The following is a 16,798-nucleotide window of genomic DNA, read 5'->3' as shown; positions in this document are numbered from 1 at the left end:
AGAAAAGGTTGGTGAATGGTGAAAATTCTTCTTCTATTCTTTGGTCTATTATGGATTTTATATTCTATGTTATTTGGAAATATCTGCTGAAATCTGGGTATTCTCTTTTACAGGTCATACAAGAAGTACTAGCCTACCTCAGCTCACATCGGAACTACTGACGACACTGAAAACTACGTCATTTCCCGCACTTTCATCCCCTTCGCCACCACACGAAAATTTTCCTGAAACATTGTCTTCACAACCGGAAACTACATTATCTTCTTCAACAAGACATAATGTATATTCAGATGGAAGTACAGAAAAAATTTCAACTCAAAATAGTGACAGTAATTTTATAACAATAATTACGACCCCTTCTAATTTGAAGACTAACTTAAATGGGGAGTATTTACCACCTGTACTGGACTGTGAACAAGACAAAGAGGATTGGCAAGTTTTATCTCTACCTGAATTTTCCGACGATTACCTGGATGAGATAATGTCCGTAGATAGTCAGGTTGTTAGCACTGCTACACCGTCGACAGTTGGCACAACGGAGGAGGTTCGGATGGTACAGATAAAAACACTAAAAGCTGAAGATTTACCAGAATCCATAAGCAGAAGTCGGGACGTTAGAAAATCCTCAAGAAACAAATCCAGAACCACTACAACACACCCTGTACCAACTTCTGTCAGGACGTCTGTAGATAACAGACCGAATCACAGAAACAAAAGACCGTCGACGGTGACAGAGAAACAAGCGACAGTACCACCAGTAGTGCTAACCAAAAGCGAATTTGAAACAAATAACTCCATGAACCACAGAAACAGAAGACCATCTACGACAGAAAAAATGGCGAATGATTCTTTTGAAACTAATGATCTAAGGCAGGAAGTGGAAATAGATCCGGAAATTGCAGGAAATTTACTTCAGCGGGAGTTGGCTAGACTAAATCTGAACGTCCTCCGAACCATGGCGGGAATGTTGGACGAACAGGAGCAGAAATTTACGGCAGAACGCAACACTTTGCGTGCGTCTGGACGCATGATGCGTGCAGAAATGAGACGGGCACTCTCAGAGACGCTTAAAATCAACTCTGAACGTCTGAAACTCAACCTGGAGAGGGACGTACTTCAATCCCAGCTGTTGGCACGCCGCAGGTCGGCTCGACTGCTGGATTTGATGTTGCAGGAGTATGAACAGGGCCAAGGGCGCACCAGCACTAGGCGAAACCAGGATTTGAACAGACTGTACACCTACTCAAAGATCATGGATTCTGGTCCCGGTATCCGTGACCTTGGAGCGCAGTTAGATTATGAACGCGACATCTTAGACCGTCAAAGGAACGAACTCCAGTCAGTTATGTGGCAGCAGTCTGAAGATCTTTATCCTGTGGAGATATCCAGATTACATCCTCCCAGGATTCCAACCCAAAATGGAGAAAAGACAACTGGACCTTGGAAGTGGCTTCCATCTGACTCAAGAATTGAACTTGGTTCTATAGGCTCGAAGGATCCTGATCAACTGCCAGCGATAAATGTAGACCAGTCAAGCTCCTCTCCGGAAATAAAGACCAGTAAAATCTCAAACCAAGGACTTGGAAACGTACATCATGTCTTAAAACCTGGGATAAGGGATTCTACAGATGTTGATGGAAAGTTGACCGAATCACCTTTGTTGGACCCATATGACTTGAAGTTGCCAGAGTCCGCAGGTCAATTACCAGGCTGGAAATTTATGTATAACTTGCCACTATTAGGACAGGATATGGGTCCCATCGAGATTAGAACCTTGGACAAGAATGTGGAGGAGCCGGTGGAGGATTTGGATTATGCAGAGGAAGACAAAGAAGATGATCTTTACGATGAGAGGGAGTTCGGTGCTAAGAGAACAGGAAGAGGAAGATTTCGTTCACGAAGTGAAGACGTAGAGGGTGATGCATCCAGCCAGAAGCAAGGAGGAACTTCAATTAGCACATAGGACTTTAACATTTAAATTACTTATAAAAAAGAACTAAGAAAAATTGTGATATCTTTAATATACCTAGATTTATAAATATAACAAATTTACAGAGCCATTTATATTGAAATAGAAAATATTGAGTATAAGACGTTGATAATGTCAAGGTTGTAAAGCATACTGGTACAGTGAAACCTCTTTTAACCGAAATAAAGGGAGCTGACATCTTTTCGGATAAGCAAAGTTTCTTATAATAAAATATGTACACCCTTTTTTATAGTTACAAGTTTAGAAACTGACTCGTAAGTTGTGTACATGAAAGCATCTCGTTTTTTTTTAAGGACTGATATAATGCGTAGAGTAGGTACAGTATTACCAAATGTAAACATATACTCTTATCTTTGACTATTTCTTTAAGAAAAAGTTCGACATTTTCTTTTGGCTGATTTGTTCACATCTTTTTCTGGCAGCAATGGCCCACCTGTTTAGTGCTAGGGATGGATGTAACTGGGTCTCTTAAACAATAGGATGTTATGTTGCCCTCGCACACTTTCCTCTGACCTGCTTAGTGACTACTGTACTTTTCTTCGAAATTGTTTCTACTTTGCCCAAATATTTTTCACATAAAGTATTGAAATTAAAAATAAATATGAGTGTACCGTACATCATGCGTATATATTGTATTTGATACATATAGTACATGGTATAAATTCGAAATTTCATTATAGAAATTCAGATACACGACTTGCACGCTTCGGTTGATAGAAGTTCGGTTTACTGTGGTTTTACTGTACATATATAATGTAATTGCAAAAATCTTACTTTTCTTCATTTTTATACACACAAAAATGGGGGCCTTTGAAATATCTACTATCTAGCACTAGTAAGTTAATTTGTGTGTAATAATATATTACCTAAATATCCATAAATTCATTCAGTTATTTAAATAGTCGGCAATTTATTTTGTAAAATTTTTAACTGTACCACAAATCTTATTTAGAGCCCGGAATTTTAGGTGCTAAAACTTAAGAATGACAATGAGTGTAGATGAAGAGAAATGGTGCCCGTGAGGAGGGTTTTAAGCTTTGTTCACAAGAGTCCGATATGTAATAATAGACAAGAGTCAGAAGGACTGAGCAATGGATCTTGTAAACCGTGCGCTAATTTGTAAGTGGTGATTAAGAGGATTAGATACCTTTAACGGTACCGAAGGGAAAATACTGAATGACATCTCAAAGAAGTAGGGGCGTGGCTTCTATATTTATAAACTATAGCGAGGAACAATATTAACTTTTAGCACCTAAAATTCCGAGCTCTACTCATAATGTTAAGTCTCGTATAAATTACTTGCATTTCAATATGAATTAATACAACTGCTAAATATTGTTTCTCGAACAAAATGTTCAAGTCTCCATTCTCCTATTTTTTTTTAAATTATGGTTTGTCTATAAATTCCTTACCTTGTTCAAGTGAACTTGACGAAAGGGTAAAGGTACCAGTCCTGCTAATTGTGATAGCTTATGGTTCTAGAAGTCCCTTGGGCAAGTAAACTTGACAAAAGGGTAAAGGTACCAATCCTGGTGATTGTGATAGCTTATGGTTCTAGAAAAAATGGAGATATCTAGGCCAGTGATTCTCAACTAAGGTGCCGCGGCCCACTATCAGTTAAGGGGGGTTGTTAAAATAATAATAATGATAATAGTAATAATAATATAAATTAATAATTATTTAATAATATGAATAAAAATGTTAAAATTGTTCCATGAAAATTAGAAATACGACTATTTTTCGTTAAATACGAGTAAAAACACAAATTATTTTCATCTGAAATTGATGCCAAATTATTTCATATTACTAGATACCAAATTATTTCATATTACTATGTTCTACATTTTACTCTACACCTTAGCTAGGGGACCGAACTAAAGTAATTGAGGAAAATGGGGACCTCATCATAAAAAAAGGTTGAGAAACACTGGTATAGAGTAACCATATTGCCACTTCCATTGTTAAAAGGTTTGGGTGGTGAAGGTTGTACAAATTCGTCATTGCAGTGTTTCTGATGTACGCTCACATGCTCCATTCTTTACTGAAGGAAACAGGGTCATCACTTATTTTACACTGTGCGACACAGTTCTCTTTCAGAACAATGAAAGAAGAATGTTGTGTCATTTTTTATCATATACGATTCTGTAGATATTTCGAAATCTTGAGATTTTTAAAACTACTGGTGCTAATGACAATTATATTATTAAGTAATACCCAGTAGCATGAAGATAGCATGAAGTACTCATGCTAGCATTAGGATTAAGATCATGACCAAGATAGTTGCATTGTAATGGATTAGATAGGTTTAGGATGAGCATCAGTAGGCCTATGTGTATTGCGATATGGATGACGGTGTTGGAGCTTCAATGAATATGAAACATGAATGGAGTGGTAGGCTTGAATGATAATGAGGGCATAGATGGATGAGGTTAGTTGAACGACTTTGATGGAGATGTGGATAGACGAGAGTAATTGGGTTTGATGAGGATAGTAAAATATGTACGAGGTGGTGCGATTTGAATGGGAGGTTACGTTAGTCTTGAATGAGGATGTTCATGAGGGTGGTAGGGCTTGCATCGGGATGTTGATGAGAATAGTACAGCATGTATAAGACTGAACATAAAGGGACTTGGATGAAGATGGTACTATTTGGGTGTGGGTGGGTGTTACAGGACTTGGATAATGAGGGTTGTGGAGTTTGTATTGTGATAGTGATGATACCTGTGTCTTTTGCACGTATGTACTTTTACTGGAAATTTATAAATACGTTCTAGTAGTGACGTGAGGGGTTGGTAATCCCCGGCTGTGCAGGGTACACAAAAGTATTTACGGATTAAGTCTCGGAGATCAAAGTGAAGCAAGGGTTTCAACTCTCCCTACTGTGAGGGGGATACAGTGTTCGATCTCAACGCACGTCGCTGGAATATTTTAAATGCTCTTTGTGCGGCGAGCCTCCTACTTTTCAGGAACGAAGTCTGTACGAACTCGTTACTGTAATTCTTAATTTTGACGTGTTCGGAAATTTTACTCTGCTTTCATGTGCCCTAGATCACAGAAGAAATAAAAGTTACACTGAAAAGAATTTAATTCAATTTTATTAAAGTCAAAAGTTGTGTTTGTTATTACCTGTCTAACTTTTCGTAAGAATATATTTATTTTTAACTCTGAGATATCTATAATAAACATTTCATGGCATAAAAACTATTGCCTGTCCATGTTGCTTTCGAAATACAGTCTTTCATAAGTAACGAGTCTACCGAAAAATCAACTGTTTTGGATAATTTTTTGAAATGATGTTCATTCTCACGACAAAGAACCCTTTCCGGTGCTGTACAGTCTATTTGGAAACAAACCCTCCCTCTCCCCGCCGCCAGAGGAAGCTACTTATCCATGTGTAATGTGGATTTTATGCCAACTAAAAATGACCTGGAGCATGGCCTTCTATACGCCAAGGATAATGGCACACGGCCATGCCTATACACTTTGTTGTGATAGATTGAAAAAATAAAATGCCACGCAGCCGCTTAACGTTATTGCTGCCTTTTTTAACTTGGAAACTGTCGTCCAAATTAAGCATTTATTCCATAGAATTTCCAGGCAGGTGGATCGGTCGCATAGGCCCAATCCTTTGATTTCCGCGGTCATCTGATTGACTCCCCTGGACTTCTTTTTCTGGGGATTTATCAAGAATCATGTCTATGCGACTAAGTCACGCACTATTCCTGAGTTAATGGAACGAATTGAACACACGATACAAATGGTTACGCCTGACATGCTCACCAGAGTCCATGAAGAGTTGATACGTCGCTTACATTTGTGCAATCAGCAGAACGGAGGACATTTTGAAAATTGTACACCATAATTTGTTAACAATTGAAACTGTTTTTACATTTGTGTTTTAATAAAGCTTTAAAACACTATTCTTTCGTATAATAGCTCTGGCGGCGAGGGGAGGGGGATGTTTGTTTCCAAATCGACTGTACGGCACCGGGAAGGGTTCTTTCTCGTGAGGATGAACATCATTTCAAAAAATTATCCAAAATGGTTAATTTTTCGATAGACTCGTTACTTATGAAAGACCCTGTACAGTTGAACTTGGTTAGTGTGACACCTCGGCTACAGCGACAATAATTAAAATCTACGGTTTGTAGTTGTATCAAATAAATATGATTTATTGTTTTAATAACAAAGAATTTTTAGTAAGGAACTTGTTTATAGCGACATTTACCAAAACTGCAAATTCTCGAAGAATTCTTGCTCTACGTACATAAAACAGAGACTATGGTTAAGAGGAGTTCGTAGCAAGCCGGTAATGTTGTTAGTGACAAATACTGTTTCCATTTATTCTGATAAAAGCATTTTACGGGCCAAGAACTAGAATTCTATTAAAAAAATAGGGAGGAGTACGGGATAGGTTAAATTCTTTCTTCTGTCGAGGCAACGTCCCTTTAAAAAAATAGCAGGCCAAGTTGTGTGCCGTATTGTAATCCAGACATTCAGAAAAGTTTTAAGTGTGGAAGATAAAGTTAATGTTAAAAAATCGAGAGTAGTAGAAAGTTTGTGTGTGCCGTGATTGGCTAAAGTAGTATAAATCGAGAAAGATTTACAGATGTAGTATAAATTCTTGTTGCCAAACAGGAAACAAACTGTAGAGTGTTACATACACGTTAGAACAAATAGAAAAATAATGTAATTGGGGGTATCTACATATAAATACAACCAAAGTTATGTCTTTCTATTAAGACCATTAAATAGGCCTACCATATCAGAATTAAAATGTATGTCAGATCAATTCTTCAATAAGTTAATTCTCTTAATTATGTAACTTACGTTGTAAAGTTTTGCACGTTGAAAAACATATGCTTGTGAAAATATCAAAATTAAAAAACAATATAAGAATCGTAAATTCAGTTTTTAAAACACCTTTAGTGGAAAAGCACATTCGTTTCAAAATTTATAAAACTTGACGATACCATTACTAGTACATGTAAGTTAGATTTGGACTGTAAATAAATCGGATGAGCAACGACTCATAACAGCGCAGATGAGATCCTAAATCATATATACCCTAGATAGGTCGGCCTTATAGGCTTTGAAGTTAATAACCTTTGTCAGGTTTACTACGCTGCCATCTAGTTGTTACATAAGGAGTCACGTCATAATTCTCATTTGAATTGCATTAGCGTCTGTACTGCCATCTCGTGTTCGTTTACGGCGGATGGGTGGCGATCCTGGCGGTTGTTCTCTTCAAAGTGCTGCCGATTTTAACATAGCGATGGCTTGTCTGTTACATATAGGGGAGAGTCGGGTAGTATCGGACATCGGGTAATATCGGACAGTGAGTGTCTTTCATCTACCACACGATGATAGTACCTGATTGACATGATTACGTTTCTGTGATGTCGCATAGAGAAACGTAACCATGTCATTCAGGTACTACCATATGGTGGTAGATGAAAGAAACGCACTGTCCGATATTACCCGATGTCCGATACTATCCGACTCTCCCCTATGATCTAGGATGAGATGTATGAGGAAAACTGCCGCGTATTCATTTTTTAAATCTTGAGAGGAATTTAGGTATACTATAGAGGAATAAAATTATATACACGGCAAATTTTCGAATTATTTCAGGACTACAGATTAAAATTGATATAGCACATAGAGAGGGGTAAATAATGACGGATTCCCCAAAAAGCTTCTATAGGGTAAAGATTGGTAATATTGTGATACTAATAATATTATGTTAGTTCTTTTTGGGAATTTTATACAATTGTATTGAGCGAGAGGAAGGTCGGTTTTCTGCGTCATCGTATTAAGGGAATGTTCGTGGACACGTTTCTGCACAAAACCGGTCCTTCTCTCGCACGGTAAAATTGTAAAATAATTCTCAAAAAGTACTATCATAATATTATTAGTATCACAATATTACCAACCTCTATCGTATTACCCTCTTAAAGAGGGAGAAGTTTGGGACGACTGGATGGAAGGCTGATTGAAATCGTAACAGGTTAAGAGGTCTGAAACAGGAAAGGATGAGGAGGCTCTATATTAGGTTAAGACACTCACGATTTATTTTAATCCAGTAGGTCTATATTCAAGATGGCCTACTTCAAGATTTGACGATACTCACCTTAATTGTTGGGCCGAAATCCAATCTTAAAATTTGACTATTGTTGTGAAGAATTAGGAATGTTGATGCAATGAAAATCCTTTTGAGAGTAGTTAAGCATTTGATGTTGGTTAGTTTTCTCGCTAATAATCGGCGAACATGCGTGGCAAAAAAGTTGACATCTATGAAGTGACGTTTCTCTTTAATAACTTCATTTTTCAATAAAGGAACCAGTAGAAATCAGACGTAGTGCTTAGATTGCTTAAACCCTGCTTGAGTGCTTAATCTAGAACGGCTCGCAGCGTTGTCTGACAAGAACAAGAACCCAGTCTGGTCCCTGATTGTGTCAGTTGCGGTCAAGCTGCACTTCACTTTCAACTGCCTGCATTATAGTCCATATGCGACGAAGAATAATTGTCTGGGTTCCCTAAATACTAGCTGCCTCACACTACATTAGGTAGTCTGTAGGGGTAGAACTATTCTCTCGGCGTCTGATGTTACGGCCTTATGACAATATTCAGGGTTATTCTGGTATCCAAAATTTCGTAAAATGAATAGTATCTCCACACTCCGTGCAAATATTTATTCAGCCCTATGTAGTTAATTCAGAACTATAAATTCTAAACTATTATATTTCTTTTGAAGATTTCACTTCTTCACATTATTAATTTTATAATTTAAACAGTTATGCATTTTACATTCGTTTGAAGTATTGCACATTTTTGATATGAAGACAAAATATTTTATATAAAAGTAAATTGTTATTAATAGCTTATGTTGTCTGTTGAGCGACTACATTTTGTCTAAATATGAGAGTTTTAATTCTGATCGGGTAGTTAAGTGTAAGAAAATACCTTTAAAAGTACAACGAAAACAAAAACAGTTCTAGGTTGATCAAGTTTAGTGGGTAAAATACCTTACAGTTAAACGTGTCTCTAACGGAGCGACATAATCTGACATTGCCTTTTTTTTTTTTTTGGTCCGTATTACATAGGCCTATGTTGTATCTACAGTAGACCTTTACAAATAGCTGCAGATCGCAGAAACACTGCTTTGACGAAACACATTTAAAATATAAAATGAATATTATTTATATATTATGTTATTTATTATTGTTATTATTTTTGTACTTTTATACTGTTCATTTTATAATAAATTTTTATAACAAGTGTACCTGTTATCTCATTAAGACTTATGGACGGTTTTTCCAAGTATTGTTTGAAAATTTAACGACTGTTAAACTATAAACAGTTTGGTAATTAATAAAATTGCATGTTTTCAACACCAGTTCGGTTTAACAGATTGTTAACAGTTTGTTAATTTTAAATGTAGGATTTCGGGCAGTTAACTCGTTTAACAGTTAGTTAAACATGGCCGATGTCTCCACAGCTGTTCGAACAGAAGTTGCGAAATTAATATTTTGTGTCTCTCTGTAGGGAATGCTAGCATATGACTAGTAATATAACATTTAAAAAATACTTTGGACTGTTTAAATCCATCAGTGTTTGTTTATTTCTTTCGTATTTGGTATCCATAACAGCAATTATTATTCAGCATGTCACCTATAACTTTCATTTGTCAACCTTTTGTTTATGGAGCGTGGCCTACTATAAAAGGTTGTCATTTTATGCAAGTTTCATGACTCAGTGTATAATATAGAATTTAAAGATTAATTTTAGCCAATCGAAAATTGTCTTACATGTGTAGAATCATTACCAACTGATGTCGAGTAGTTAAAATAGTGCTAACAGACGTTATAGTTGAGTGTTGGTTATCTTAAATAAAATTATGTTGAACAAATGGAAAATACATTAACAAAGCGTTAACTGTTAATTTAACACTCGTTAAGCAAAATTAAACATTACTTGGACAAACTGGCCGTTAGTATCATATCCATCCTTAACTTTTTTTTCTGTAGCGTCCTATTCTCATTTCCCATTATCTAGTATTTTGCCTTGTCCTGTCCTTTTACTTTCACACTTTTTTGTGTCCCGTATAGTATTTTCTGCTATTTTCCTTTCCGCTCCTTTTTGATCCTGTCCAGTTTTCTTTTTCCTTTCTCTTCTGTCCTACTCTCGGAGTTTTACATTACTGCACCTTTTTTCCTGTCCTATCTTTAATTATTCCGAGAATATGATATCAGGTACAGTCCGCGTCACCGTTTTTGGCGTGTGAAGTAAGTAATGGGAATGTTAAGTACGAGTGTTTTACATTTTCCACAGTGAGTCTGACAACTGTGTTTGGCAAATGGCTGATGTGACGTGTATAGAAAGTGGTACCATTCTTAGCTGCACGAGCAACATGGTCACAAACTGGGCACTATATATCTAGGGCACACGCCAAAACCGCTAGCGCCAGCTGTACCACCTAATTTTGTACAGACCCAGAAACAAAATTTGGGCGACTGCTTACCGAGCATGCGCAGTATGTTATAACTGGAACTATGAAAATTCAGATGGTCCAAATTTTGTTTCTGGGTCTGTACATCATAAATTCTCACCTAGATTCTAGCCTATGCTTTAGGTTTTCTTCGTGGAACTAAATGCCAACATTGTCAGTCTCATAATTTAAATATTTTACTAATAATTAACAGGCTAATAGCATTTAGATGAAATATTGTATGGTTTATCTCTGATTGATGTTCTGGCTGATACGTACATCTAATATCAGGCAGTAATCTCACTTCACGATATGTGTCAGAGGAAGAACAATTGTTTGTATGCATCTGAATTATGATTACTGGAATATGTAGCTAAATCGGCGATGTCTACATTGGATGGGAAAAGGAACTGGCCACCCTACCCCATGACTCATGCCTTATTGGTGTTACTTATGAGGTTCAAACCTGTCTTCCGACAGTTGACTAAACAACACTGTACAATTTATAGGTTTTTTTTTTACCTTCATAAGATAAATATTTAAAAGAGTGGTTTACCTTCGAATTTATAAGAAGATTCTACAGTTTATTAGCCAAACCAAACTCTATACTTGCAGGTGAAACATGGCCTCAGCAAACAGCAACATTTAGAAAGAATTCAAGCTGCAGAAATGTGCTTCACTAGGAAAACTGCAGGATATACGTTATAGGATAGAAAGTGTAGAGATATTAAACAAATTGAAAAATATTCCCATGTTAGAACACCTTCAAAATTAGGAATATGAGTTGAATGTGTTAATACAATGGAAAATTCAAGATTACAGACACAAATTCTAAGTTACCAAACAAGTAGAATAAGAATTTTGGAAAAAAAATGCGTGGCATGAGAGCAGAACAGGCTACTTGGCCTGATTTCCCTGAAAGGAAGAAGACAAAATTACATAGGATAAGAGGGGGCGAATAGGCCCAGCGGGCGAATCGGGCCAATTTTAGAAAATATTTAATATCAGAGCCATCGATACTGTTTTGTAAGGTGCTCCATCACGTAGGTTACTTTATAATCTCTTAGGGCCGTATTCACAGACATTTTTAGCGCGGGTTTCCGGTGGATGATCAGCGTTTTTCGTATTCATAAACCAGTGTTAGCGATAGGATATGATTTGAATTCTGTACAAGTAACCAGTCGATAGCCGGAGCTAGCTTAGTACGCTCGTAGCGCGTGCTGCGAAATGTCTATGAATAGCACCCTTAGAAGCTGATACAACTGGAATCGCGCGGAAATAGTCTTTCTTTCCTTGTGAAACAAATTATTGTTTGCAGGAGGAAGGCGTTTGATGAGATAAATACAGCTGTTTTTTGAATACTCCACAGTATTCTTATTGTTGTATAATGTGAATACTGGTTAGAAACTTTTTCTGCGTGAGATAATAAGTAAAACTGATACATAGATTCTTGTTTGGGTGGTGAGGGGAATAATATAATTAAGTATAAATTACGAATGAATCTCTAAAAGTCAACAGTTCTGTGATAGTGGTATATGATTAATGGCTCGCTTTTTTCGGATATTGTCCACTGTTTGATATATTACAAATACACGACGTTTCGGAAGTTGGGTCTACTCTTCTATTCAGGTGTTTTTCATGATACTGATAGTTTTTGTTATTTTTATTTTGAGGTGGTTGAACATTAGTCCAGTCCGCTAAATATTCGGTGGTCTAGTGGTTAACGTACTGGATTGGTATTATAGAGTTTCAGGCTTAAATCCCTGCCTCCGCTAACCTCTTGGGGAGGGGGGTGGAACTAAAAAGTGCCAGGATCACAAAAAGAGCTAAAGACGAGAGCAGATCTCGGTCTCGAAACGTCATATATTTATAATATAGCTCAGGCAATGGACACTGTCCAAAATGTAATTTATTTCGGGATTTTGTAATATCTTAAATTCTGTAGAATTTAATATCTATTATTTACGCGTCAATTGCTTTTCTTCTTCTACATGTCACACCTGGTAGTAGTAGTAGTAGTAGTGTTTGTAATGTTAATTATTGTAAAATTTATTAAACAAGTTATAAAAAATAATAAATAGCCTATGTCTGATAGGTATACATAGAATGTGTTTTGTCATAATTCCACATTCTTCGAAGTGGTCCCTTTCATCCATCTATGTGGACCTAATCACCCGCACGACGTCGGTGGAATAGGACCATACCACAGTCTAGTGTATACAGTCACGAAGCTCAATGCGTAGTAAATATGCATACATAGATAGTTGCTAACCACTAGGATCGCTACGATCGCCTCATTACAATGTGAAATAGTACTGGCACAGTCAATTGTTCCTAGCACCCTCACAACTCGAGCTTCGTGACTGTATATACTAGACTATGACCATACAGTATGTCGACTTGGTTCAAATCAGCATTTAATATTTGAAAGCAACGAATTTAAATTTAATATGGGAAATAGAGGAAGAAACAGGCTACGTAACTAGAGTATAGTTGAAACGAGTAACTTAACTGGTTCGCATTGCAGACAATTTTCCATTTAGTGGTCCTTTTCACCCCTCTTATCCTATATTACGTTTATTTCATAGTTTCAAAAAGTAATAAATTATCATTATTATACTAAAAAGACTAATAAATATCTACTTGTAGTGAGATTTTTCTATTTTGATAATTTAATAAAGAGAATCTTGAATTGGTGTTTTTAATGACTTCATGTTTGTCGTTTATTATGTGCATTACTGTTCTGATTTCAAACATGGCATTACCCCCGTTCTATCTCTCTCACCCTTTCTCGCTAAAATAATGTGGGAAAGTTTTGCTTATAATGGGGATTTATTTATGCAAGGATTGGCTGGGCCGGAATGAAGTGTCCAGCAGAAGCTGAGACAGTAGTTCCACAGGCTGACACCTCCGCTGTAGGGCGCTGTGGAACAACAGACAAATGAGCATCGGTCCGTAAGTTTAATCTCGCAGGCGACCAATGAGGAACGGTTTTTTTATACCGTGACGTAAATAACTCCAAAAATGATTTTTTATGCTTCTGATTTTTATGAGCTTATACGAAAGATTTTTTTATGGGTATATGTGGCAGAGAGATTCAAAAGGAAGAAAAGAACTGGGTGTCCAAGCGCAGTGAATATTCTAAGAGTGAAGCTTTGGTCTTTTTGAGGGCTATTCGTTGTGTGATCGTAATAAACTGGCAATACACACTCAGATTTGCTTGTGTGTACTTGTTTGTGTTTGTGTGTGTGTGCTTTTGTCTATAGACCTATGTGTATAAAAGTTAAAAACTTAGTCAGTTTATCACGAATGTAGAATATATTTTTCTATTAGTTATTTTATGCTTTTCGTAATAATTGAGTTCCCTACTCATGCTATGAGTTATTATATTACTGTTAATACATAGTGTTTCTTCAGCTGTTAATCAGGGGACACATAAATTAATTAATAATTTACTATAAACTAAAATAAAATGAACTTCGTCTTTAGTTGCGCAATTCAGGAAACTAACTTTCTTTATAATGTCAAATTTAGGAAACTTGGCTTTATATGCAATATGTAGACTATGGTATAAATATATAATGTAATTTTCACAATTGTATGTAAAATGGACTTACGAATATGCTAATAATATCTAATATTTTTATATTACGAAAGTGGCCTAATTTGAATTTTATGTGCATCATTGGTTTATCGTGAGATTCTGAGAAAATTACTCCCTCGTCTTTATAAACCCTTAATTTCTCTTAACAAAAAGTTTTCTCGCCAATACTAACTTGACCTTCCAATTGGTCATTTTATTTCAAGCAGTCTAATACAAACAATGGTAGTGGAATTATAAAATTTCTTTCATTGCGTGAAACACCTTTATGCTTTGTGTGTAATTTTTAGGTTAGATAGGGACGAATTTAAGGATTAAATAGAACTACCACAGGCAGGATGAGTACACACTATCAAATAATTAGATAATAGAGGGAGCCGGACCGTGTGGTAAAAGTGCAGACACATAAAAACAGCTTAAAAGGTAACCTTATTAGCATTTCACTCAATAATACTGACTTAAACTATCACTGTCTACATTGTTACTCCTTCCTTTAGACATGCATCCTGATAGTGCTGTATTTTCATAATTATCTCATAATCTCTTTCTATTGTCTAACATTATTTGAAATATATTAACATTCTGTGTATTTTAGCTTAATTCTGCTACATAGTTTGTATTTCATTGTTTAATTAATAGTTCATAGTATTTTGTTGTTTAATTCGTAAATAACTCTTGTATACATGTAGCTTTTAGGCCTATCTAAATCAAATTGTTGAATTCTTTGTAAGTTCATACCTATGTACGGTATACTTTTTGCTGGTTCAGTGGAAGATAAGGCATTACGGCCTTAACTCTGCCAGCTAAAATAAATGGTTATTATTATTATTATTATTATTATTATTATTATTATTATTATTATTATTATAAATAACGAATGGAGTGAAAAACCATGAGACACGAAAAAATCATCTTGCACGTTTGTTTCCATGGTTCCACGAGTGACATCAGAGTTGCCAGAAAATCCTTAATGTCAAAAACTTTACAAATACTATCACCTTGAAGGTATAGTAGACAGTTCACGTCTAAAATAACTTTGAAAGTCATCAGGTATTTCAAAGAACTTACCTTCCCGTCGGTTTCTGGGTCGACTATTCTTCTTTTCCCTGTCGGCATATCATTACAAGCTTGTTTGAAATTATATCTATACTACTCTTCTTAGATGATGAAGTTAATTGCTTATGTATGTGTTCGTTATGCGGACATCTACAATTATCAACTTTTAGTGAGTTTAATCGATTTTGTTTTAATCGACTAGTATTTGTCCTGCGGGATGTCTTGGTAACCTGATCCCTAATGATTCTGTTCTTTTTTAATGTTATTGTTCTTTTCTGAGTGCCTACAAGAGTGTGGGGCTAAATAATGTTTTGTGAAATTGTAAATACTTTTCTGGCACCACTCTTGTGTTTGATTTGTTAAACGTTGACATATTTAATACATACCATGTCGTCGATGATTTATGAAACCTCCTATATAACAGTACAGAAAATTAGTTTTCAAGAGGAAGAAAAAATTAATTAAATATCAATAGGCCTACACTGATCCTCGAAGATATCATTCATGTTCATATTCACAAACGTTTTCTATAGATATTAAACGTATTTATTTCAGTCACTGACTTCACAATTATTTCATATTCTTATGTACGCCCATATCCTGAAAAGGCAAAGTATATTATTGTCTCGTGACCAGAAATGGAAACATAACAATTGGAGATTTTTCCTTCGAAGAGGTTAAAAAATTCAGATATATTGGAGCGGCAGTAACAAATATAAATAACACTCGGGGGAAATTAAACGCAGAATAAATATGGGAAATGTCTTTTATTATTCGGTTGAGAAGCTTTTGTCATCTAGTCTGCTGTCAAATAATCTGGAAGTTAGAATTTATAAAACAGTTATATTACCGGTTGTTCTGTATGGTTGTGAAACTTGGACTCTCACTTTGAGAGAGGAACAGAGATTAAGGATGTTTGAGAATAAGGTTCTTAGGAAAATATTTGGGGCTAAAAGGGATGAAGTTACACGAGAATGGAGAAAGTTACACAACGCAGAAATGCACGCATTGTATTCATCTGACATAATTAGGAACATTAAATCCAGACGTTTGAGATGGGAAGGGCATGTAGCACGTATGGGTGAATCCAGAAATGCATATAGAGTGTTAGTTGGGAGACCGGAGAGAAAAAGATCTTTGGGGAGGCCGACATGTAGATGGGAGGATAATATTGCAATGGATTTGAGGGAGGTGGGATATGATAGAGACTGGATTAATCATGCATAGGATAGGGACCAATGTCGGGCTTATGTTAGAAGCTGCATTGAACCTGCGGATTCCTTAAAATCCATTTGTAAGTAAGTATGTACGCTCATTGATTTTGAATTAATTTTTTCTTCGTCCTGAAGAATTGTTGTGTACTGTCACATAGGACTTTTCATAAAATCAACGACGATGTCTCCTTTAGTTGTGCAGTAAAAATTTTAACTGAAGTACCTAAACAAAAGTAGAAATGTAAAATAAAATATTAAGAGATAAATACTATAGTTATGAAAGAAGTAGGCCTTTTTCACAGAGAACTTGTAGATACTCGAGAGATATTACTCCAGTTCATATAATATATTGAATACTGGGCTTTTATGTGTTCTTAAAAATTCTTCTCATTTGCTGTTAAAAAGTGTGAATTACAGTTTTTGTCAATTATCGGCATGAGTATTTG

The 16,798-nt window shown here is 35.9% G+C and overlaps 1 protein-coding gene across 1 annotated transcript in view; it reads left to right on the top strand.

The window, feature by feature from the left end:
* Positions 1 to 9,273, top strand: part of LOC138693256 (uncharacterized) — a 457,072-nt gene extending 447,799 nt beyond the window's left edge. The window contains exon 3 of the mRNA XM_069817092.1: positions 114 to 9,273. Within this exon, the coding sequence (XP_069673193.1) occupies positions 114 to 1,963 (1,850 nt within the window). The 3' untranslated portion in view covers positions 1,964 to 9,273. The remainder of the gene's footprint in view (positions 1 to 113) is intronic.
* Positions 9,274 to 16,798: the final 7,525 nt, after the last annotated feature.

Source organism: Periplaneta americana, chromosome 17 (genome assembly GCF_040183065.1).
Source record: "Periplaneta americana isolate PAMFEO1 chromosome 17, P.americana_PAMFEO1_priV1, whole genome shotgun sequence".
Lineage (NCBI taxonomy): Eukaryota > Metazoa > Arthropoda > Insecta > Blattodea > Blattidae > Periplaneta > Periplaneta americana.
This window is presented reverse-complemented; position numbering and strand designations above follow the sequence as displayed.